This window comes from Salmo salar, chromosome ssa16, assembly GCF_905237065.1.
Source record: "Salmo salar chromosome ssa16, Ssal_v3.1, whole genome shotgun sequence".
NCBI classification, from domain to species: domain Eukaryota; kingdom Metazoa; phylum Chordata; class Actinopteri; order Salmoniformes; family Salmonidae; genus Salmo; species Salmo salar.
Window position 1 is genome coordinate 59,062,979 of NC_059457.1, and position 26,435 is coordinate 59,089,413.

General features: G+C 46.2%; 1 protein-coding gene across 1 annotated transcript in view; it reads right to left on the minus strand.

The window, feature by feature from the left end:
- slc9a7 (solute carrier family 9 member 7) overlaps nt 1–26,435 on the minus strand; it is a 142,323-nt gene that overhangs the window by 29,699 nt on the left and 86,189 nt on the right. Inside the window, exons 13-15 of the mRNA XM_045697509.1 lie at nt 10,674–10,737; nt 4,888–4,967; nt 1,123–1,228 (exon numbers count right to left, since the gene is read on the minus strand). Coding sequence (XP_045553465.1) covers nt 1,123–1,228; nt 4,888–4,967; nt 10,674–10,737 — 250 coding nt within the window. The remainder of the gene's footprint in view (nt 1–1,122; nt 1,229–4,887; nt 4,968–10,673; nt 10,738–26,435) is intronic.

Sequence of the window (26,435 nt, forward strand, 5' to 3'; positions counted from 1 at the left end):
CCGACAACCCGCCGGTAGGACCAGCAGGACCGACAACCCGCCAGTAGGACCGACAACCCGCCAGTAGGACCGACAACCCGCCAGTAGGACCTACAACCCGCCAGTAGGACCGACAACCCGCCAGTAGGACCAACAACCCGTCAGTAGGACCAGTAGGACCGACAACCCGCCAGTAGGACCGACAACCCGCCAGTAGGACCGACAACCCGCCGGTAGGACCAGCAGGACCGACAACCCGCCAGTAGGACCGACAACCCGCCAGTAGGACCGACAACCCGGCAGTAGGACCGACAACCCGCCAGTAGGACCTACAACCCGCCAGTAGGACCGACAACCTGCCAGTAGGACCGACAACCTGCCAGTAGGACCGACAACCCGCCAGTAGGACCAGTAGGACCGACAACCCGCCAGTAGGACTGACAACCCGCCAGTAGGACCGACAACCCGCCAGTAGGACCAGTAGGACCGACAACCCGCCAGTAGGACCGACAACCCGCCAGTAGGACCGACAACCCGCCGGTAGGACCAGCAGGACCGACAACCCGCCAGTAGGACCGACAACCCGCCAGTAGGACCGACAACCCGCCAGTAGGACCGACAACCCGCCAGTAAGACCTACAACCCGCCAGTAGGACCGACAACCCGCCAGTAGGACCTACAACCCGCCAGTAGGACCGACAACCCGCCAGTAGGACCTACAACCCGCCAGTAGGACCGACAACCCGCCAGCAGGACCGACAACCTGCTGTCCTGCACACTGAGCTGGTTAACTAACTGCATTTCATCTTTTCATAACAAATAGGAGAATGAGTCAGGTGCTGATTTCATTAGTCACTGTAGATGTTGTAATGGTAATAACATGTGAAACCAGAGCGTGTGAAATTTCTGCTTCGTTCCTCTTTGACAGTAAAGCATCTTCCCCACCCAGCTAACATAAACAAATACTCTACATACTCAATATATCTAAGTTGATTTCACAAGGGCCATGTAAACATTATGAGACTAGGTGGGGTACACTGTACATGCATTTGTTGTTTCTTTTTTGTGTGCGCGGTGCGTCTGTGAATGCGTGTGTGCGTATGATTGTGATTGTATACACTGTGTGCAGTGTCCAGTACTCACCTCGTAGGCCTGAGGGCTGGTGAAGCATCGTGCCAGGGGACCACAGCAGGATGGCAGGGTAGTGGTGAGAGGAGGACCACTGTGGGTCAACATGGGCTTCAGGTAGCTGGCATACCCTTAAGGAAGACAAAGACCTTCCCATACTCATATTACCCAAAGAACTTTAACACAGTGATTTGCTGGAATAGCTCGAGATTCATCTGAGAAGGTGTAAAAGTCTTGTGGGATTGTCAGAATATCAGTTTTCATGTTGACATGTCATAACATAACGAGGGCTGAGTGTGTTGCTGTGTAGGTAAGGCCTTCTGCTAAACTACTGGGTTAGAGGGGAGGAGGAGGGAGCAGGAGAGGAGGAGGGAGCAGGAGAGGAGGAGGGAGCAGGTGAGGAGGAGGGAGCAGGTGAGGAGGAGGGAGCAGGTGAGGAGGAGGGAGCAGGAGAGGAGGAGGGAGCAGGAGAGGAGGAGGGAGCAGGGGAGGAGGAGGGAGCAGGGGAGGAGGAGGGAGCAGGGGAGGAGGAGGGAGCAGGGGAGGAGGAGGGAGCAGGGGAGGAGGAGAAAGCAGGAGAGGAGGAGGGAGCAGGTGAGGAGGAGGGAGCAGGAGAGGAGGAGGGAGAAGGTGAGGAGGGGGGAGCAGGTGAGGAGGAGGGAGCAGGTGAGGAGGAGGGAGAAGGTGAGGAGGAGGGAGCAGGGGAGGAGGAGGGAGCAGGAGAGGAGGAGGGAGCATGTGAGGACGAGGGAGAAGGTGAGGAGGAGGGAGCAGGGGAGGAGGAGGGAGCAGGTGTGGAGGAGGGAGCAGGAGAGGAGGAGGGAGTAGGTGAGGAGGAGGGAGCAGGAGAGGAGGAGGGAGCAGGTGAGGAGGAGGGAGCAGGAGAGGAGGAGGGAGCAGGAGAGGAGGAGGGAGCAGGGGAGGAGGAGGGAGCAGGAGAGGAGGAGGGAGCAGGTGTGGAGGAGGGAGCAGGAGAGGAGGAGGGAGTAGGTGAGGAGGAGGGAGCAGGAGAGGAGGAGGGAGCAGGTGAGGAGGAGGGAGCAGGTGAGGAGGAGGGAGTAGGTGAGGAGGAGGGAGTAGGTGAGGAGGAGGGAGCAGGAGAGGAGGAGGGAGCAGGTGAGGAGGAGGGAGCAGGTGAGGAGGAGGGAGCAGGAGAGGAGGAGGGAGCAGGTGAGGAGGAGGGAGCAGGAGAGGAGGAGGGAGCAGGTGAGGAGGAGGGAGTAGGTGAGGAGGAGGGAGCAGGAGAGGAGGAGGGAGCAGGAGAGGAGGAGGGAGCAGGAGAGGAGGATGGAGCAGGAGAGGAGGAGGGAGCAGGAGAGGAGGAGGGAGCAGGAGAGGAGGAGGGAGTAGGTGAGGAGGATGGGTGGAATGGGAAGAAAGAGAACAAACCCGCTCTGTTCTCACAGAAGGAAACACCTTGTCCCAGTGTGGGTAGTAGAGTAGAGAGGAGTATTCTGCCTGGCTAGCCCGTCTCAGCGGTTGCGGGAGGGTATCTGGCTAGCCCGTCTCAGCGGTTGCGGGAGGGTATCTGGCTAGCCCGTCTCAGCGGTTGCGGGAGGGTATCTGGCTAGCCCGTCTCAGCGGTTGCGGGAGGGCATCTGGCTAGCCCGTCTCAGCGGTTACGGAAGGGCATCTGGCTAGCCCGTCTCAGCGGTTACGGAAGGGCATCTGGCTAGCCCGTCTCAGCGGTTACGGAAGGGCATCTGGCTAGCCCGTCTCAGCGGTTACGGAAGGGCATCTGGCTAGCCCGTCTCAGCGGTTACGGAAGGGCATCTGGCTAGCCCGTCTCAGCGGTTACGGAAGGGCATCTGGCTAGCCCGTCTCAGCGGTTACGGAAAGGCATCTGGCTAGCCCGTCTCAGCGGTTACGGAAGGGTCTCTAGCTAGCCCGTCTCAGCGGGTATTGAAGGCTACCCAGCTAGCCCGTCTCAGCGGGTATTGAAGGCTACCCAGCTAGCCCGTCTCAGCGGGTATTGAAGGCTACCCAGCTAGCCCGTCTCAGCGGGTATTGAAGGCTACCCAGCTAGCCCGTCTCAGCGGGTATTGAAGGCTACCCAGCTAGCCCGTCTCAGCGGGTATTGAAGGCTACCCAGCTAGCCCGTCTCAGCGGGTATTGAAGGCTACCCAGCTAGCCCGTCTGAGCGGGTATTGAAGGCTACCCAGCTAGCCCGTCTGAGCGGGTATTGAAGGCTACCCAGCTAGCCCGTCTGAGCGGGTATTGAAGGCTACCCAGCTAGCCCGTCTCAGTGGGTATTGAAGGCTACCCAGCTAGCCCGTCTGAGTGGGTATTGAAGGCTACCCAGCTAGCCCGTCTGAGTGGGTATTGAAGGCTACCCAGCTAGCCCGTCTCAGCGGGTATTGAAGGCTACCCAGCTAGCCCGTCTCAGTGGGTATTGAAGGCTACCCAGCTAGCCCGTCTGAGTGGGTATTGAAGGCTACCCAGCTAGCCCGTCTGAGTGGGTATTGAAGGCTACCCAGCTAGCCCGTCTCAGTGGGTATTGAAGGCTACCCAGCTAGCCCGTCTGAGTGGGTATTGAAGGCTACCCAGCTAGCCCGTCTCAGAGGGTATTGAAGGCTACCCAGCTAGCCCGTCTCAGTGGGTATTGAAGGCTATAGTGGCTAGCACAGCCCACGTGTCACGCCCTGGCCATAGAGAGGTTTTTATTCTCTGTAATCGGCCGTCACACCACTGGTCTCCTATCCAGGGACATAGGGTTTTTACAGCAGCCGCAAAACTCTGAAGACAAAGGGAGTGTGACAGGGAGGATAAAGGAAGTCAAAATCAAATTTTACAGCAGGTGTAGACCTTACAGTGAAATGCTGACTTACAAGCACTTAACCAACAATTCAGTTAAGAAAAATAAGTGTTAAGTAAAAAATAGATAAGGAAGGGGAGGAAGGGAGGGGAGGAAGGGAGGGAGAGGGAGTGGGGAAGGGAGGGGAGGAAGGGAGGGAGAGGGAGGGGAGGAAGGGAGGGAGAGGGAGTGGGAGGGGAGGAAGGGAGTGAGAGAGGGAGGGAGGAAGGGAGGGAGAGAGGGAGTGGGAGGGGAGGAAGGGAGGGGAGGAAGGGAGGAAGGGAGGGAGAGAGGGAGGGAATGAGGATTAAGGGAGTGAGAGAGGGAGGGGAGGAAGGGAGGGAGAGAGGGAGGGAATGAGGATTAAGGGAGTGAGAGAGGGAGGGGAAGAAGGGAGGGAGAGGGAGTGGGAGGGGAGGAAGGGAGGGAGGGAGGGAGAGGGAGTGGGTGGGGAGGAAGGGAGGGAGGGAGGGAGAGAGGGAGGGGAGGAAGGGAGGGAGAGAGGGAGGGGAGGAAGGGAGGGAGAGGGAGTGGGAGGGGAGGAAGGGAGGGAGGGAGAGGGAGTGGGAGGGGAGGAAGGGAGGGAGGGAGGGAGAGAGGGAGGGGAGGAAGGGAGGGAGGGAGAGGGAGTGGGAGGGGAGGAAGGGAGGGAGGGAGGGAGAGAGGGAGGGGAGGAAGGGAGGGAGAGAGGGAGGGGAGGAAAGGAGGGGAGGAAGGGAGGGAGAGGGAGTGGGAGGAGAGGAAGGGAGTGAGAGAGGGAGGGAATGAGGATTAAGGGAGTGAGAGAGGGAGGGAATGAGGATTAAGGGAGTGAGAGAAAGAGTGAGGTAGAGGAGGGAGAGAGGTAGGAATGGAAAACATGAGATTGTTAATTTCAGCATCTGTCCCTCAAGTACCTCTCCACAGCCACAGAATTCCCTCCAAGTCAGCATAGTGGAAAGGTCAGATCAACCAATAGCAGGAGTTCGACATATTAAGAAGGATACTTGTGATCGAAGGTGTACCATAGCCTGAAGAGCCAGGCACTCTCCTGCTTGGTCTTACTGACTTCTGGCATGGTCCCGTCCTACAGAGAGACATTAACACAACATCCATCATGTTCACATCTTCAACAACCATCATGTGGATCGACTAGGGCCCTCAAATTCATCTCTGGACCTCAAAGCCAGTCCAACTGCGTTTTTTTTTCTTTCATTCTTCCCCTCTAAAATCGGGGACTGATTTAATGGGTGCAATTATTTATCAGGAAGAACAGAAAATCAGCAGGCTCTGGAGTTGAAAACCTCTGCACTTGAGTGTTGGATAGATCAGTGTTCCTGAATCCACCCAGTATTCACACCACCCAGTATTCATACCACCCAGTATTCACACCACCCAGTATTCACACCACCCAGTATTCACACCACCCAGTATTCACACCACCCACCACCCAGTATTCACACCACCCAGTATTCACACCACCCAGTATTCACACCACCCAGTATTCACACCACCAAAGTATTCACACCCCTCTTTCCGTTGAGGAAAACCACTTAGCAGAAGACAGGACACATTGAACAGGAGAGAATGGGAGGGGTCAGTCTATTGGCAGGCTGGAGAGAATGGGAGGGGTCAGTCTATTGGCAGGCTGGAGAGAATGGGAGGGGTCAGTCTATTGGGAGGCTGGAGAAAATGGGAGGGGTCAGTCTATTGGCAGGCTGGTAAAGTGGAGACAGAGGTGGTGTCCCAATTGACCAATACACCAGGGGTAGACGACCCTGTTCCTGGACCCTATACACCAGGGGTAGACGACCCTGTTCCCGGACCCTATACACCAGGGGTAGACAACCCTGTTCCCAAACCTTTTCCACCAGGGGTAGACAACCCTGTTCCTGGACCCTATACACCAGGGGTAGACAACCCTGTTCCCGGACCCTATACACCAGGGGTAGACAACCCTGTTCCCATACCCTATACACCAGGGGTAGACGACCCTGTTCCTGGACCCTATACACCAGGGGTAGACAACCCTGTTCCTGGACCCTATACACCAGGGGTAGACAACCCTGTTCTCGTACCCTTTACACCAGGGGTAGACGACCCTGTTCCTGGACCCTATACACCAGGGGTAGACAACCCTGTTCCCATACCCTATACACCAGGGGTAGACGACCCTGTTCCTGGACCCTTTACACCAGGGGTAGACGACCCTGTTCCTGGACCCTATACACCAGGGGTAGACGACCCTGTTCCCATACCCTATACACCAGGGGTAGACAACCCTGTTCCCATACCCTATACACCAGGGGTAGACAACCCTGTTCCTGGACCCTATACACCAGGGGTAGACGACCCTGTTCCTGGACCCTTTACACCAGGGGTGGACGACCCTGTTCCCATACCCTATACACCAGGGGTAGACAACCCTGTTCCTGGACCCTATACACCAGGGGTAGACAACCCTGTTCCTGGACCCTATACACCAGGGGTAGACAACCCTGTTCCTGGACCCTATACACCAGGGGTGGACAACCCTGTTGCTGGACCCTATACACCAGGGGTAGACAACCCTGTTGCTGGACCCTATACACCAGGGGTAGACGACCCTGTTCCTGGACCCTATACACCAGGGGTAGACAACCCTGTTCCTGGACCCTATACACCAGGGGTAGACAACCCTGTTCTCGTACCCTTTACACCAGGGGTAGACGACCCTGTTCCTGGACCCTTTACACCAGGGGTAGACAACCCTGTTCCTGGACCCTATACACCAGGGGTAGACAACCCTGTTCCTGGACCCTTTACACCAGGGGTAGACGACCCTGTTCCTGGACCCTATACACCAGGGGTTGACGACCCTGTTCCCATACCCTATACACCAGGGGTGGACGACCCTGTTCCTGGACCCTATACACCAGGGGTAGACAACCCTGTTCCCATACCCTATACACCAGGGGTAGACAACCCTGTTCCCATACCCTATACACCAGGGGTGGACAACCCTGTTCCTGGACCCTATACACCAGGGGTGGACAACCCTGTTGCTGGACCCTATACACCAGGGGTAGACGACCCTGTTCCTGGACCCTATACACCAGGGTTAGACAACCCTGTTCCTGGACCCTATACACCAGGGGTAGACAACCCTGTTCCCATACCCTATACACCAGGGGTGGACAACCCTGTTCCTGGACCCTATACACCAGGGGTGGACAACCCTGTTCCTGGACCCTATACACCAGGGGTAGACAACCCTGTTGCTGGACCCTATACACCAGGGGTAGAACCCTGACAGTTATAGACAGTAGCCAATAGGCTGAACCCTGACAGTTTCAGACAGTAGCCAATAGACTGAACCCTGACAGTTATAGACAGTAGCCAATAGGCTGAACCCTTACAGTTTTAGACAGTAGCCAATAGGCTGAACCCTGACAGTTTCAGACAGTAGCCAATAGGCTGAACCCTGACAGTTTCAGACAGTAGCCAATAGGCTGAACCCTGACAGTTTCAGTAGCCAATAGGCTGAACCCTGACAGTTATAGACAGTAGCCAATAGGCTGAACCCTGACAGTTTCAGTAGCCAATAGGCTGAACCCTGACAGTTATAGACAGTAGCCAATAGGCTGAACCCTGACAGTTATAGACAGTAGCCAATAGGCTGAACCCTGACAGTTATAGACAGTAGCCAATAGGCTGAACCCTGACAGTTTCAGTAGCCAATAAGCTGAACCCTGACAGTTTTAGACAGTAGCCAATAGGCTATTTGAGCATAATGTAGGCCTACCAACAAAACCAATGGAGCAAATCCCATAACATTTTCACATGGAAATACATTTTGTGGCAATTCACATGTCCTGAATACAAAGTGTTATGTTTGGGGCAAATCCAATACAAAACATCAGAGTACCACTCTTCATATTTTCAAACATAGTGGTGGCTGCATCATGTTATGGGTATGCTTGTAATCTTTAACGACTGGGGAGTTTTCCAGGATAAAAAAGAAAAGGATTAGAGCTAAGTACAGGGTAAATCCTAGAAGAAAACCTGGTTCAGTCTGCTTTCTACCAGACACTGGGAGATGAATTCACCTTTCAGCGGGACAATAACCTAAAACACAAGGCCAAATATACACTGGAGTTGCTTACCAAGAAGACAGTGAATGTTCCTGAGTGGCCGAGTTTTGACTTAAACCCACTTGAAAATCTATGGCAAGACTTTAAAATGTTTTTCTAGCAATGATCAACAACCAATTTGACAGAGCGTGATGAATTTTGAAAAGAATAAATGGGCAAATGTTGTAGCATCCAGGTATGGAAAATTCTTAGAGAATTACCCAGAAACACTCACAGCTGTCAAAGGTGATTCTAACATGTATTGCCTGAATACTTACATCAATTAGATATTTCTGTACTTCATTTTCCCCCCAAAAATCTAACATTTCAAAAAAACGTTTTCATTTTATTATGTGGTGTGTAGATGGGTGAGAAATGTGTGTTTATTTAATCCATTTTGAATTCAGGCTGTGACACAAAAAAAATGTTGAATAAGTCAAGGGGTGTGAAGACCCTCTGAAGGCTCTGTATAGAGTCAGTTGTTTCAAATCAATTCAAATGTTTTTTGTCACATGTGCCGAATACAACAGGTGTAGACCTTACAGTGAAATGCTGAATACAACAGGTGTAGTAGACCTTACAGTGAAATGCTGAATACAACAGGTGTAGTAGACCTTACAGTGAAATGCTGAATACAACAGGTGTAGTAGACCTCACAGTGAAATGCTGAATACAACAGGTGTAGTAGACCTTACAGTGAAATGCTGAATACAACAGGTGTAGTAGACCTCACAGTGAAATGCTGAATACAACAGGTGTAGTAGACCTCACAGTGAAATGCTGAATACAACAGGTGTAGTAGACCTTACAGTGAAATGCTGAATACAACAGGTGTAGTAGACCTTACAGTGAAATGCTGAATACAACAGGTGTAGTAGACCTCACAGTAAAATGCTGAATACAACAGGTGTAGTAGACCTCAAAGTGAAATGCTTACTTACTAACCTGTAACCAATAATGCAGTCCATTTGATTAACTGTTCAGCAGTCTTATGGCTTGGGGATAGAAGCTAATCCTTTTGGACCTAGTGCTTCGGTACGGCTTGCCGTGCGGTAACAGAGAGAACAGTCTATGACTTGGGTGACTGGAGTCCTTGACAATTTTTAGGGCCTTCCTCTGCCTATTATATAGGTCCTGGATGGCAGGAAGCTTGGCCCCAGGGATGTACTGTGCCGTACACACTACCCTCTGTAGTGCCTTGCCGAGCAGTTGCCATACCAGGCAGGTGATGCAACCAGTCAGGATGCTCTTGATGGTGCAGCTGTAGAACTTTTTGAGGATCTGAGGACCCCATGCCAAATCTTTTCAGTCTCCTGATGGGGGAAAAGGTGTTGTCGTGCCCTCTTCACGACTGTCTTGGCGTGTTTGGACCATGATAGTTTGTTGGTGATGTGGACACAAAGGAACTTGGCCCCCATTAACATCCTGTTTGGCCCTTCTTTTCCTGTAGTCCACGATCAGCTCCTTTGTCTTGTAGTGAGTGTTTTAGAGTCTGATGCGCTCAAGGGCTGTTCAAAGAGCCAAGACACACAGGAAACAACTTTGACTGTTTCAGTCTTACCCTGATAGGCCATGAACCCTGAACTAACCACAATATCCGACAACCAGTAGAAGAGGAAGTGATATCAAAGATGGCTGATGAAGAGGAGTCTCTTTCCCCTGATGCCAGAACGGTTTATATATCTCTAGTGGAGGACAGGGTAGAAGAGTCTTGAACTTCCTCTTGAGAGTTGTAATAGCAGAAAGCACAAGGTGGTGCATTACCAGTTCCTCTTAGAGAGATATTTATAACTTGTCAGAAATGTCCAGATCAACCAGCCTACAGACCAGTTAGGTTTTTTACCACATAGATATTGTTGTATTTTTCTTGTCACTCAAATATCACAGGAATACACATTAGACAGGGAAAAAAAATGTATAGAATTCCAAGAAAATGTGCTTTTAAAACTGCAAAGGATTCTTCGCATCACAATGACAAAATTGTGTAGAATTACAGGTAATAAACTGTAACAATGCAACAAAAAAATCCACCAACAAAAGGGAACAGATGGTGTCATGAACAATGCTTGAATAACCAGAGGGAACAGTACTGGAATAACCAGAGGGAACAGTACTGGAATAACCAGAGGGAACAGTACTGGAATAACCAGAGGGAACAGTACTGGAATAACCAGAGGGAACAGTACTGGAATAACCAGAGGGAGAGGTACTGGAATAACCAGAGGGAACAGTACTGGAATAACCAGAGGGAGAGGTACTGGAATAACCAGAGGGAACAGTACTGGAATAACCAGAGGGAACAGTACTGGAATAACCAGAGGGAGAGGTACTGGAATAACCAGAGGGAACAGTACTGGAATAACCAGAGGGAACAGTACTGGAATAACCAGAGGGAACAGTACTGGAATAACCAGAGGGAACAGTACTGGAATAACCAGAGGGAACAGTACTGGAATAACCAGAGGGAACAATACTGGAATAACCAGAGGGAACAGTACTTGTGCCATAGACATGGTGCACCCCCCCCCTTCCGATTGAAAAGGTTTGGAACCCCTGGTCTAGAGTAATGTAGTCAGTAGAGGGGACAATGGGACACACAGAGATAAACAGATGGGCCCTGGTATAAAGTAGTGCACTATATAGGGAATAGGGTTCCATTGAGGACAGAACCATAGACTCACCCCTTGAAAGAGCTGGAAGTTATCTCCACATTGTTGCAGGTCTTGATCTGGGTCCACTCCGACCCTGTAGAGAGAGGTCAGGACAGGTTAAAGATATCCACTCTGACCCTGTAGAGAGACCAGGACAGGTTAAAGATATCCACTCTGACCCTGTAGAGAGACCAGGACAGGTTAAAGATATCCACTCTGACCCTGTAGAGAGACCAGGACAGGTTAAAGATATCCACTCTGACCCTGTAGAGAGACCAGGACAGGTTAAAGATATCCACTCTGACCCTGTAGAGAGACCAGGACAGGTTAAAGATATCCACTCTGACCCTGTAGAGAGACCAGGACAGGTTAAAGATATCCACTCTGACCCTGTAGAGAGACCAGGACAGGTTAAAGATATCCACTCTGACCCTGTAGAGAGACCAGGACAGGTTAAAGATATCCACTCTGACCCTGTAGAGAGACCAGGACAGGTTAAAGATATCCACTCTGACCCTGTAGAGAGACCAGGACAGGTTAAAGATATCCACTCTGACCCTGTAGAGAGACCAGGACAGGTTAAAGATATCCACTCTGACCCTGTAGAGAGACCAGGACAGGTTAAAGATATCCACTCTGACCCTGTAGAGAGACCAGGACAGGTTAAAGATATCCACTCTGACGCTGTAGAGAGGTCAGGTCAGGTTAAAGGCCTGATATAACAGTATCTTACCTTTAGCCCACAGATTCACTGCAGTACACATACTGCCATTATGTCAATCAGACATAAAGCCTCATGTGAACAGTCCACCACAACGATCCAGCTAACCCCCCCCAAGGACCACCCAGCTAAACCCCCCCGAAGGCCCACCCAGCTAAACCCCCCCCGAAGGGCCACCCAGCTAACACCCCCCCCCGAAGGCCCAGCTGCGGTGGCCGTGAGGCCGTAGGGTGTGTGTGAGTTTGAATGTTTGAACAAGATACGTCTGTAGTAACAATAGCAGTAAGATAGAGGTTAGTCCAAGCCCTATTGGGACACATTAGGTGAATTGATAAACACAAAGCCGGCATCCTAATGCCTAACCACTGCATTTTATCAGCTGTTTTATCAGGAATATCCAAAGGGCAGGAACATAGATTAGATGAACAGATACAGGAATTGGCCAAAGCGCTGAAAAGAGTCAAAACATGATCTACCTCAAATACCTTATTATTATCTATCCTGATGTCACTTTACCCTGCCTTTATGTTCATATCTACCTCAAATACCTTATTATTATCTATCCTGATGTCACTTTACCCTGCCTTCATGTACATATCTACCTCAAATACCTTATTATTATCTATCCTGATGCCTAGTCACTTTACCCTGCCTTTATGTTCATATCTACCTCAAATACCTTATTATTATCTATCCTGATGTCACTTTACCCTGCCTTTATGTTCATATCTACCTCAAATACCTTATTATTATCTATCCTGATGTCACTTTACCCTGCCTTTATGTTCATATCTACCTCAAATACCTTATTATTATCTATCCTGATGCCTAGTCACTTTACCCTGCCTTTATGTTCATATCTACCTCAAATACCTTATTATTATCTATCCTGATGCCTAGTCACTTTACCCTGCCTTTATGTTCATATCTACCTCAAATACCTTATTATTATCTATCCTGATGCCTAGTCACTTTACCCTGCCTTCATGTACATATCTACCTCAAATACCTTATTATTATCTATCCTGATGTCACTTTACCCTGCCTTCATGGACATATCTACCTCAAATACCTTATTATTATCTATCCTGATGTCACTTTACCCTGCCTTCATGTTCATACGGTGCCTTCGGAAAGTATTGCGATCCCTTCACATTTTGATACATTACAGCCTTATTCTAAAATGGACTAAATAAACACATTTCCTCATCAATGTACACACAAAACACACAAAACAAACTAAAGCAGGAAGTACCAATCTCTCGCTCAATACGAAAGTGGTCAGATGAAGCAGATGCTAAACTACAGGACTGTTTTGCTGCACAGACAGGAATATGTTCCCGGGATTCATCCAATGGCATTGAGGAGTCCACCACCTCAGTCACCGGCTTCATCAATAAGTGCATCAACGACGTCGTCCCCACAGTGACCGTACGTACATATCCCAACCAGAAGCCATGGATTACAGGCAACATCCGCACTGAGCTAAAGGCTAGAGCTGCCGCTTTCAAGGAGCAGGAGACTAATCTGGATGCTTAAAAGAAATCCTGCTATGCCCTCAGACGAACCATCAAACAGGCAAAGCATCAATACAGGACTAAGATTGAATCCTACTACACTATTATAAGGGCACTATATAGGGAACAGGGTGCCACCATAGGGCAATATATAGGGAACAGGGTGCCACCATAGGGCACTATATAGGGAATAGGGTGCTAACATAGGGCACTATATAGGGAATAGGGTGCCACCATAGGGCACTATATAGGGAACAGGGTGCCACCATAGGGCACTATATAGGGAATAGGGTGCCACCATAGGGCACTATATAGGGAATAGGGTGCTACCATAGGGCACTATATAGGGAACAGGGTGCCACCATAGGGCACTATATAGGGAATAGGGTGCTAACATAGGGCACTATATAGGGAATAGGGTGCCATTTTGGACACAGATTTTGGGAACAAACCTGTCATCCATTTCACTGGTTGATGCCATGTTCATAAACCTGTGGAACAATCTGACCACCTGACTGCTGTGCAGAAAACAATAACAGAATATAGTTTCATCAGATCGATTGGATGCTCTGCTTAAATTTGATTGGGTCCCTGTCCCTGCAGCAGAGCTATGACCAATCAGATCACATATTGAATAGGGAACCAGATGGCGATTGGGATTAAATAGCATGGCATAAAGCCATGAGTGGTTTAGTTCAATCAGTCAACACACAACAACCAGTCACATCCCATATAAACCCAGTGACATCCCATATAAACCCAGTCACATCCCATATAAACCCTGTCACACTATCACATCCCATATAAACCCAGTCACATCCCATATAAACCCTGTCACATCCCATATAAACCCTGTCATACTATCACATCCCATATAAACCCTGTCACATCCCATATAAACCCAGTCACATCCCATATAAACCCTGTCATACTATCACATCCCATATAAACCCTGTCATACTGTCACATCCCATATAAACCCAGTCACATCCCATATAAACCCTGGCACATCCCATATAAACCCTGTCACATCCCATATAAACCCAGTCACATCCCATATAAACCCAGTCACAGCCCATATAAACCCAGTCACATCCCATATAAACCCTGTCACATTCCATATAAACCCTATCACATCCCATATAAACCCTGTCATACTATCACATCCCATATAAACCCTGTCACATCCCATATAAACCCTGTCACATCCCATATAAACCCTGTCATACTATCACATCCCATATAAACCCAGTCACATCCCATATAAACCCAGTCATATCCCATATAAACCCTGTCATACTATCACATCCCATATAAACCCAGGCACATCCCATATAAACCCAGTCACATCCCATATAAACCCAGTCACACTATCACATCCCATATAAACCCAGTCACATCCCATATAAACCCAGTCACATCCCATATAAACCCAGTCACATCCCATATAAACCCAGTCACATCCCATATAAACCCAGTCACATCCCATATAAACCCAGTCACATCCCATATAAACCCAGTCACACTGTCACATCCCATATAAACCCTGTCACATCCCATATAAACCCAGTCACATCCCATATAAACCCAGTCACATCCCATATAAACCCTATCACATCCCATATAAACCCTATCACATCCCATATAAACCCTATCACATCCCATATAAACCCAGTCACATCCCATATAAACCCTGTCACATCCCATATAAACCCAGTCACATCCCATATAAACCCAGTCACATCCCATATAAACCCAGGCATATCCCATATAAACCCTGTCACATCCCATATAAACCCTGTCACATCCCATATAAACCCAGTCACATCCCATATAAACCCTGTCATACTATCACATCCCATATAAACCCTGTCATACTATCACATCCCATATAAACCCTGTCACATCCCATATAAACCCTGTCAAATCCCATATAAACCCTGTCATACTATCACATCCCATATAAACCCAGTCACATCCCATATAAACCCTGTCATACTATCACATCCCATATAAACCCTGTCATACTATCACATCCCATATAAAGCCAAGCACATCCCATATAAACCCAGTCACATCCCATATAAACCCTGCCACATCCCATATAAACCCAGTCACATCCCATATAAACCCTGTCACATCCCATATAAACCCTGTCACATCCCATATAAACCCAGTCACATCCCATATAAACCCTGTCATACTATCACATCCCATATAAACCCAGTCACATCCCATATAAACCCTGGCACATCCCATATAAACCCTGTCACATCCCATATAAACCCTGTCACATTCCATATAAACCCAGTCACATCCCATATAAACCCTGTCACACTATCACATCCCATATAAACCCTGTCACATCCCATATAAACCCTGTCACATCCCATATAAACCCAGTCACATCCCATATAAACCCTGTCACATCCCATATAAACCCAGTCACGTCCCATATAAACCCTGTCACATCCCATATAAACCCTGTCACATCCCATATAAACCCTGTCAAACCCCATATAAACCCAGTCACATCCCATTTAAACCCTGTCATATCCAATATAAACCCAGTCACATCCCATATAAACCCAGTCACATCCCATATAAACCCAGTCACATCCCATATAAACCCAGTCACATCCCATATAAACCCAGTCACATCCCATATAAACCCTATCACATCCCATATAAACCCTATGACATCCCATATAAACCCAGTCACATCCCATATAAACCCAGTCACATCCCATATAAACCCAGTCACATCCCATATAAACCCAGTCATATCCCATATAAACCCAGTCACATCCCATATAAACCCAGTCACATCCCATATAAACCCTGTCATACTATCACATCCCATATAAACCCTGTCACATCCCATATAAACCCAGTCACATCCCATATAAACCCAGTCACATCCCATATAAACCCAGTCACATCCCATATAAACCCAGTCACATCCCATATAAACCCCAGCACATCCCATATAAACCCTATCACATCCCATATAAACCCAGTCACATCCCATATAAACCCAGTCACATCCCATATAAACCCTATCACATCCAATATAAACCCTGTCACATCCCATATAAACCCTATCACATCCCATATAAACCCAGTCACATTCCATATAAACCCAGTCACATCCCATATAAACCCAGTCACATCCCATATAAACCCAGTCACATCCCATATAAACCCAGTCACATCCCATATAAACCCAGTCACATCCCATATAAACCCAGTCACATCCCATATAAACCCTATCACATCCCATATAAACCCTATCACATCCCATATAAACCCAGTCACATCCCATATAAACCCAGTCACATCCCATATAAACCCTATCACATCCAATATAAACCCTGTCACATCCCATATAAACCCTATCACATCCCATATAAACCCAGTCACATCCCATATAAACCCAGTCACATCCCATATAAACCCAGTCACATCCCATATAAACCCAGTCACATCCCATATAAACCCAGTCACATCCCATATAAACCCTATCACATCCCATATAAACCCTATCACATCCCATATAAACCCGTCACATCCCATATAAAGCCAGTCACATCCCATATAAACCCTGTCACATCCCATATAAACCCTGTCACATCCCATATAAACCCTGTCACATCCCATATAAACCCTATCACATCCCATATAAACCCTATCACATCCCATATAAACCCAGTCACATCCCATATAAACCCTGTCACATCCCATATAAACCCAGTCACATCACATATAAACCCAGTCACATCCCATATAAACCCTGTCACATCCCATATAAACCCAGTCACATCCCATATAAACCCAGTCACATCCCATATAAACCCAGGCACATCCCATATAAACCCTGTCACATCCCATATAAAACCCAGTCACATCCCATATAAACCCAGTCACATCCCATATAAACCCTGTCATACTATCACATCCCATATAAACCCTGTCATACTATCACATCCCATATAAACCCTGTCACATCCCATATAAACCCTGTCACATCCCATATAAACCCTGTCATACTATCACATCCCATATAAACCCAGTCACATCCCATATAAACCCTGTCATACTATCACATCCCATATAAACCCTGTCATACTATCACATCCCATATAAAGCCAGGCACATCCCATATAAACCCAGTCACATCCCATATAAACCCTGTCACATCCCATATAAACCCAGTCACATCCCATATAAACCCTGTCACATCCCATATAAACCCTGTCACATCCCATATAAACCCAGTCACATCCCATATAAACCCTGTCATACTATCACATCCCATATAAACCCAGTCACATCCCATATAAACCCTGTCATACTATCACATCCCATATAAACCCTGTCATACTATCACATCCCATATAAACCCTGTCACATCCCATATAAACCCTGTCACATCCCATATAAACCCTGTCATACTATCACATCCCATATAAACCCAGTCACATCCCATATAAACCCTGTCATACTATCACATCCCATATAAACCCTGTCATACTATCACATCCCATATAAAGCCAGGCACATCCCATATAAACCCAGTCACATCCCATATAAACCCTGTCACATCCCATATAAACCCTGTCACATCCCATATAAACCCTGTCACATCCCATATAAACCCTATCACATCCCATATAAACCCAGTCACATCCCATATAAACCCTGTCACATCCCATATAAACCCAGTCACATCACATATAAACCCAGTCACATCCCATATAAACCCTGTCACATCCCATATAAACCCAGTCACATCCCATATAAACCCAGTCACATCCCATATAAACCCAGGCACATCCCACATAAACCCTGTCACATCCCATATAAACCCAGTCACATCCCATATAAACCCAGTCACATCCCATATAAACCCTGTCATACTATCACATCCCATATAAACCCTGTCATACTATCACATCCCATATAAACCCTGTCACATCCCATATAAACCCTGTCACATCCCATATAAACCCTGTCATACTATCACATCCCATATAAACCCAGTCACATCCCATATAAACCCTGTCATACTATCACATCCCATATAAACCCTGTCATACTATCACATCCCATATAAAGCCAGGCACATCCCATATAAACCCAGTCACATCCCATATAAACCCTGTCACATCCCATATAAACCCTGTCACATCCCATATAAACCCTGTCACATCCCATATAAACCCTATCACATCCCATATAAACCCTATCACATCCCATATAAACCCAGTCACATCCCATATAAACCCAGTCACATCACATATAAACCCAGTCACATCCCATATAAACCCTGTCACATCCCATATAAACCCAGTCACATCCCATATAAACCCAGTCACATCCCATATAAACCCAGGCACATCCCATATAAACCCTGTCACATCCCATATAAACCCAGTCACATCCCATATAAACCCAGTCACATCCCATATAAACCCTGTCATACTATCACATCCCATATAAACCCTGTCATACTATCACATCCCATATAAACCCTGTCACATCCCATATAAACCCTGTCACATCCCATATAAACCCTGTCATACTATCACATCCCATATAAACCCAGTCACATCCCATATAAACCCTGTCATACTATCACATCCCATATAAACCCTGTCATACTATCACATCCCATATAAAGCCAGGCACATCCCATATAAACCCAGTCACATCCCATATAAACCCTGTCACATCCCATATAAACCCAGTCACATCCCATATAAACCCTGTCACATCCCATATAAACCCTGTCACATCCCATATAAACCCAGTCACATCCCATATAAACCCTGTCATACTATCACATCCCATATAAACCCAGTCACATCCCATATAAACCCTGGCACATCCCATATAAACCCTGTCACATCCCATATAAACCCTGTCACATTCCATATAAACCCAGTCACATCCCATATAAACCCTGTCACACTATCACATCCCATATAAACCCTGTCACATCCCATATAAACCCTGTCACATCCCATATAAACCCAGTCACATCCCATATAAACCCTGTCACATCCCATATAAACCCAGTCACATCCCATATAAACCCTGTCACATCCCATATAAACCCAGTCACATCCCATATAAACCCTGTCACATCCCATATAAACCCAGTCACATCCCATATAAACCCTGTCACATCCCATATAAACCCTGTCAAACCCCATATAAACCCAGTCACATCCCATATAAACCCTGTCATATCCCATATAAACCCAGTCACATCCCATATAAACCCAGTCACATCCCATATAAACCCAGTCACATCCCATATAAACCCAGTCACATCCCATATAAACCCAGTCACATCCCATATAAACCCTATCACATCCCATATAAACCCTATGACATCCCATATAAACCCAGTCACATCCCATATAAACCCAGTCACATCCCATATAAACCCAGTCACATCCCATATAAACCCTGTCATACTATCACATCCCATATAAACCCTGTCACATCCCATATAAAACCCAGTCACATCCCATATAAACCCAGTCACATCCCATATAAACCCAGTCACATCCCATATAAACCCAGTCACATCCCATATAAACCCAGTCACATCCCATATAAACCCTGTCACATCCCATATAAACCCAGTCACATCCCATATAAACCCTGTCACATCCCATATAAACCCAGTCACATCCCATATAAACCCAGTCACACTGTCACATCCCATATAAACCCTGTCACATCCCATATAAACCCAGTCACATCACATATAAACACAGTCACATCCCATATAAACCCTGTCACATCCCATATAAACCCAGTCACATCCCATATAAACCCAGTCACATCCCATATAAACCCAGGCACATCCCATATAAACCCTGTCACATCCCATATAAACCCAGTCACATCCCATATAAACCCAGTCACATCCCATATAAACCCTGTCATACTATCACATCCCATATAAACCCTGTCATACTATCACATCCCATATAAACCCTGTCACATCCCATATAAACCCTGTCACATCCCATATAAACCCTGTCATACTATCACATCCCATATAAACCCAGTCACATCCCATATAAACCCTGTCATACTATCACATCCCATATAAACCCTGTCATACTATCACATCCCATATAAAGCCAGGCACATCCCATATAAACCCAGTCACATCCCATATAAACCCTGTCACATCCCATATAAACCCAGTCACATCCCATATAAACCCTGTCACATCCCATATAAACCCTGTCACATCCCATATAAACCCAGTCACATCCCATATAAACCCTGTCATACTATCACATCCCATATAAACCCAGTCACATCCCATATAAACCCTGGCACATCCCATATAAACCCTGTCACATCCCATATAAACCCTGTCACATTCCATATAAACCCAGTCACATCCCATATAAACCCTGTCACACTATCACATCCCATATAAACCCTGTCACATCCCATATAAACCCTGTCACATCCCATATAAACCCAGTCACATCCCATATAAACCCTGTCACATCCCATATAAACCCAGTCACATCCCATATAAACCCTGTCACATCCCATATAAACCCAGTCACATCCCATATAAACCCTGTCACATCCCATATAAACCCAGTCACATCCCATATAAACCCTGTCACATCCCATATAAACCCTGTCAAACCCCATATAAACCCAGTCACATCCCATATAAACCCTGTCATATCCCATATAAACCCAGTCACATCCCATATAAACCCAGTCACATCCCATATAAACCCAGTCACATCCCATATAAACCCAGTCACATCCCATATAAACCCAGTCACATCCCATATAAACCCTATCACATCCCATATAAACCCTATGACATCCCATATAAACCCAGTCACATCCCATATAAACCCAGTCACATCCCATATAAACCCAGTCACATCCCATATAAACCCAGTCACATCCCATATAAACCCTGTCATACTATCACATCCCATATAAACCCTGTCACATCCCATATAAACCCAGTCACATCCCATATAAACCCAGTCACATCCCATATAAACCCAGCCACATCCCATATAAACCCAGTCACATCCCATATAAACCCAGTCACATCCCATATAAACCCTGTCACATCCCATATAAACCCAGTCACATCCCATATAAACCCTGTCACATCCCATATAAACCCAGTCACATCCCATATAAACCCAGTCACACTGTCACATCCCATATAAACCCTGTCACATCCCATATAAACCCAGTCACATCCCATATAAACCCTATCACATCCCATATAAACCCTATCACATCCCATATAAACCCAGTCACATCCCATATAAACCCTGTCACATCCCATATAAACCCAGTCACATCACATATAAACCCAGTCACATCCCATATAAACCCTGTCACATCCCATATAAACCCAGTCACATCCCATATAAACCCAGTCACATCCCATATAAACCCAGGCACATCCCATATAAACCCTGTCACATCCCATATAAACCCAGTCACATCCCATATAAACCCAGTCACATCCCATATAAACCCTGTCATACTATCACATCCCATATAAACCCTGTCATACTATCACATCCCATATAAACCCTGTCACATCCCATATAAACCCTGTCACATCCCATATAAACCCTGCGATACTATCACATCCCATATAAACCCAGTCACATCCCATATAAACCCTGTCATACTATCACATCCCATATAAACCCTGTCATACTATCACATCCCATATAAAGCCAGGCACATCCCATATAAACCCAGTCACATCCCATATAAACCCTGTCACATCCCATATAAACCCAGTCACATCCCATATAAACCCTGTCACATCCCATATAAACCCTGTCACATCCCATATAAACCCAGTCACATCCCATATAAACCCTGTCATACTATCACATCCCATATAAACCCAGTCACATCCCATATAAACCCTGGCACATCCCATATAAACCCTGTCACATCCCATATAAACCATGTCACATTCCATATAAACCCAGTCACATCCTATATAAACCCTGTCACACTATCACATCCCATATAAACCCTGTCACATCCCATATAAACCCTGTCACATCCCATATAAACCCAGTCACATCCCATATAAACCCTGTCACATCCCATATAAACCCAGTCACATCCCATATAAACCCTGTCACATCCCATATAAACCCAGTCACATCCCATATAAACCCTGTCACATCCCATATAAACCCAGTCACATCCCATATAAACCCTGTCACATCCCATATAAACCCTGTCAAACCCCATATAAACCCAGTCACATCCCATATAAACCCTGTCATATCCCATATAAACCCAGTCACATCCCATATAAACCCAGTCACATCCCATATAAACCCAGTCACATCCCATATAAACCCAGTCACATCCAATATAAACCCAGTCACATCCCATATAAACCCTATCACATCCCATATAAACCCTATGACATCCCATATAAACCCAGTCACATCCCATATAAACCCAGTCACATCCCATATAAACCCAGTCACATCCCATATAAACCCAGTCACATCCCATATAAACCCAGTCACATCCCATATAAACCCTGTCATACTATCACATCCCATATAAACCCTGTCACATCCCATATAAACCCAGTCACATCCCATATAAACCCAGTCACATCCCATATAAACCCAGTCACATCCCATATAAACCCAGTCACATCCCATATAAACCCAGTCACATCCCATATAAACCCAGTCACATCCCATATAAACCCTATCACATCCCATATAAACCCTATCACATCCAATATAAACCCTGTCACATCCCATATAAACCCTATCACATCCCATATAAACCCAGTCACATCCCATATAAACCCAGTCACATCCCATATAAACCCAGTCACATCCCATATAAACCCAGTCACATCCCATATAAACCCAGTCACATCCCATATAAACCCAGTCACATCCCATATAAACCCTATCACATCCCATATAAACCCTATCACATCCCATATAAACCCAGTCACATCCCATATAAACCCAGTCACATCCCATATAAACCCTGTCACATCCCATATAAACCCTGTCACATCCCATATAAACCCTGTCACATCCCATATAAACCCTATCACATCCCATATAAACCAGGTCACATCCCATATAAACCCTGTCACATCCCATATAAACCCTGTCACATCCCATATAAACCCAGTCACATCCCATATAAACCCTGTCACACTATCACATCCCATATAAACCCAGTCACATCCCATATAAACCCTGTCACATCCCATATAAACACTGACACACCATCACATCCCATATAAACCCAGTCACATCCCATATAAACCCTGTCATACTATTACATCCCATATAAACCCAGCCACATCCCATATAAACCCTGTCACATCCCATATAAACCCAGTCACATCCCATATAAACCCTGTCACATCCCATATAAACACTGTCACACTATCACATCCCATATAAACCCAGTCACATCCCATATAAACCCAGTCACATCCCATATAAACCCTGTCATACTATCACATCCAATATAAACCCAGTCACATCCCATATAAACCCAGTCACATCCCATATAAACCCTGTCACATCCCATATAAACCCTGTCACATCCCATATAAACACTGTCACACTATCACATCCCATATAAACCCAGTCACATCCCATATAAACCCAGTCACATCCCATATAAACCCTGTCATACTATCACATCCCATATAAACCCAGTCACATCCCATATAAACCCTGTCACATCCCATATAAACCCTGTCACATCCCATATAAACCCTGTCACATCCCATATAAACCCTGTCACATCCCATATAAACCCTGTCATACTATCACATCCCATATAAACCAAGTCACATCCCACATAAACCCAGTCACATCCCATATAAACCCAGTCACATCCCATATAAACCCTGGCACATCCCATATAAACCCTATCACATCCCATATACACCCAGTCATATCCCATATAAACCCAGTCACACTGTCACATCCCATTTAAACCCAGTCACATCCCATATAAACCCAGTCACATCCCATATAAACCCAGTCACATCCCATAAAAACCCTGTCACATCCCATATAAACCCTGTAACATCCCATATAAACCCAGTCACATCCCATATAAACCCAGTCACATCCCATATAAACCCAGTCACATCCCATATAAACCCTGTCATACTATTACATCCCATATAAACCCTGTCACATCCCATATAAACCCTGTCACATTCCATATAAACCCAGTCACATCCCATATAAACCCAGTCACATCCCATATAAACCCAGTCACATCCCATATAAACCCAGTCACATCCCATATAAACCCAGTCACATCCCATATAAACCCTGTCACATCCCATATAAACCCTGTCACATCCCATATAAACCCAGTCACATCCCATATAAACCCTGTCACATCCCATATAAACCCTGTCACATCCCATATAAACCCAGTCACATCCCATATAAACCCAGTCACATCCCATATAAACCCAGTCACATCCCATATAAACCCAGTCACATCCCATATAAACCCAGTCACACTGTCACATCCCATATAAACCCAGTCACATCCCATATAAACCCATCACATCCCATATAAACCCAGTCACATCCCATATAAACCCAGTCACATCCCATATAAACCCAGTCACATCCCATATAAACCCAGTCACATCCCATATAAACCCTATCACATCCCATATAAACCCTATCACATCCAATATAAACCCTATCACATCCCATATAAACCCAGTCACATCCCATATAAACCCTGTCACATCCCGTATAAACCCTGTCACATCCCATATAAACCCTGTCACATCCCATATAAACCCTGTCACATCCCATATAAACCCTATCACATCCCATATAAACCCTGTCACATCCCATATAAACCCTATCACATCCCATATAAACCCTGTCACATCCCATATAAACACTGTCACACTATCACATCCCATATAAACCCAGTCACATCCCATATAAACCCTGTCACATCCCATATAAACACTGTCACACTATCACATCCCATATAAACCCAGCCACATCCCATATAAACCCAGTCACATCCCATATAAACCCTGTCATACTATCACATCCCATATAAACCCAGTCAAATCCCATATAAACCCTGTCACATCCCATATAAACCCTGTCACATCCCATATAAACCCAGTCACATCCCATATAAACCCTGTCACATCCCATATAAACCCTGTCACATCCCATATAAACCCAGTCACATCCCATATAAACCCAGTCACATCCCATATAAACCCAGTCACATCCCATATAAACCCAGTCACACTGTCACATCCCATATAAACCCAGTCACATCCCATATAAACCCAGTCACATCCCATATAAACCCAGTCACATCCCATATAAACCCAGTCACATCCCATATAAACCCAGTCACATCCCATATAAACCCAGTCACATCCCATATAAACCCTATCACATCCCATATAAACCCTATCACATCCAATATAAACCCTATCACATCCCATATAAACCCAGTCACATCCCATATAAACCCTGTCACATCCCGTATAAACCCTGTCACATCCCATATAAACCCTGTCACATCCCATATAAACCCTGTCACATCCCATATAAACCCTATCACATCCCATATAAACCCTGTCACATCCCATATAAACCCTATCACATCCCATATAAACCCTGTCACATCCCATATAAACACTGTCACACTATCACATCCCATATAAACCCAGTCACATCCCATATAAACCCTGTCATACTATCACATCCCATATAAACCCAGTCAAATCCCATATAAACCCTGTCACATCCCATATAAACCCTGTCACATCGCATATAAACCCAGTCACATCCCATATAAACCCTGTCACACTATCACATCCCATATAAACCCAGTCACATCCCATATAAACCCTGTCACATCCCATATAAACACTGTCACACTATCACATCCCATATAAACCCAGCCACATCCCATATAAACCCAGTCACATCCCATATAAACCCTGTCATACTATCACATCCCATATAAACCCAGTCACATCCCATATAAACCCAGTCACATCCCATATAAACCCTGTCACATCCCATATAAACCCTGTCACATCCCATATAAACACTGTCACATCCCGTATAAACCCTGTCACATCCCATATAAACCCTATCACATCCCATATAAACCCTATCACATCCAATATAAACCCTATCACATCCCATATAAACCCAGTCACATCCCATATAAACCCTGTCACATCCCGTATAAACCCTGTCACATCCCATATAAACCCTGTCACATCCCATATAAACCCTGTCACATCCCATATAAACCCTATCACATCCCATATAAACCCTGTCACATCCCATATAAACCCTATCACATCCCATATAAACCCTGTCACATCCCATATAAACACTGTCACACTATCACATCCCATATAAACCCAGTCACATCCCATATAAACCCTGTCATACTATCACATCCCATATAAACCCAGTCAAA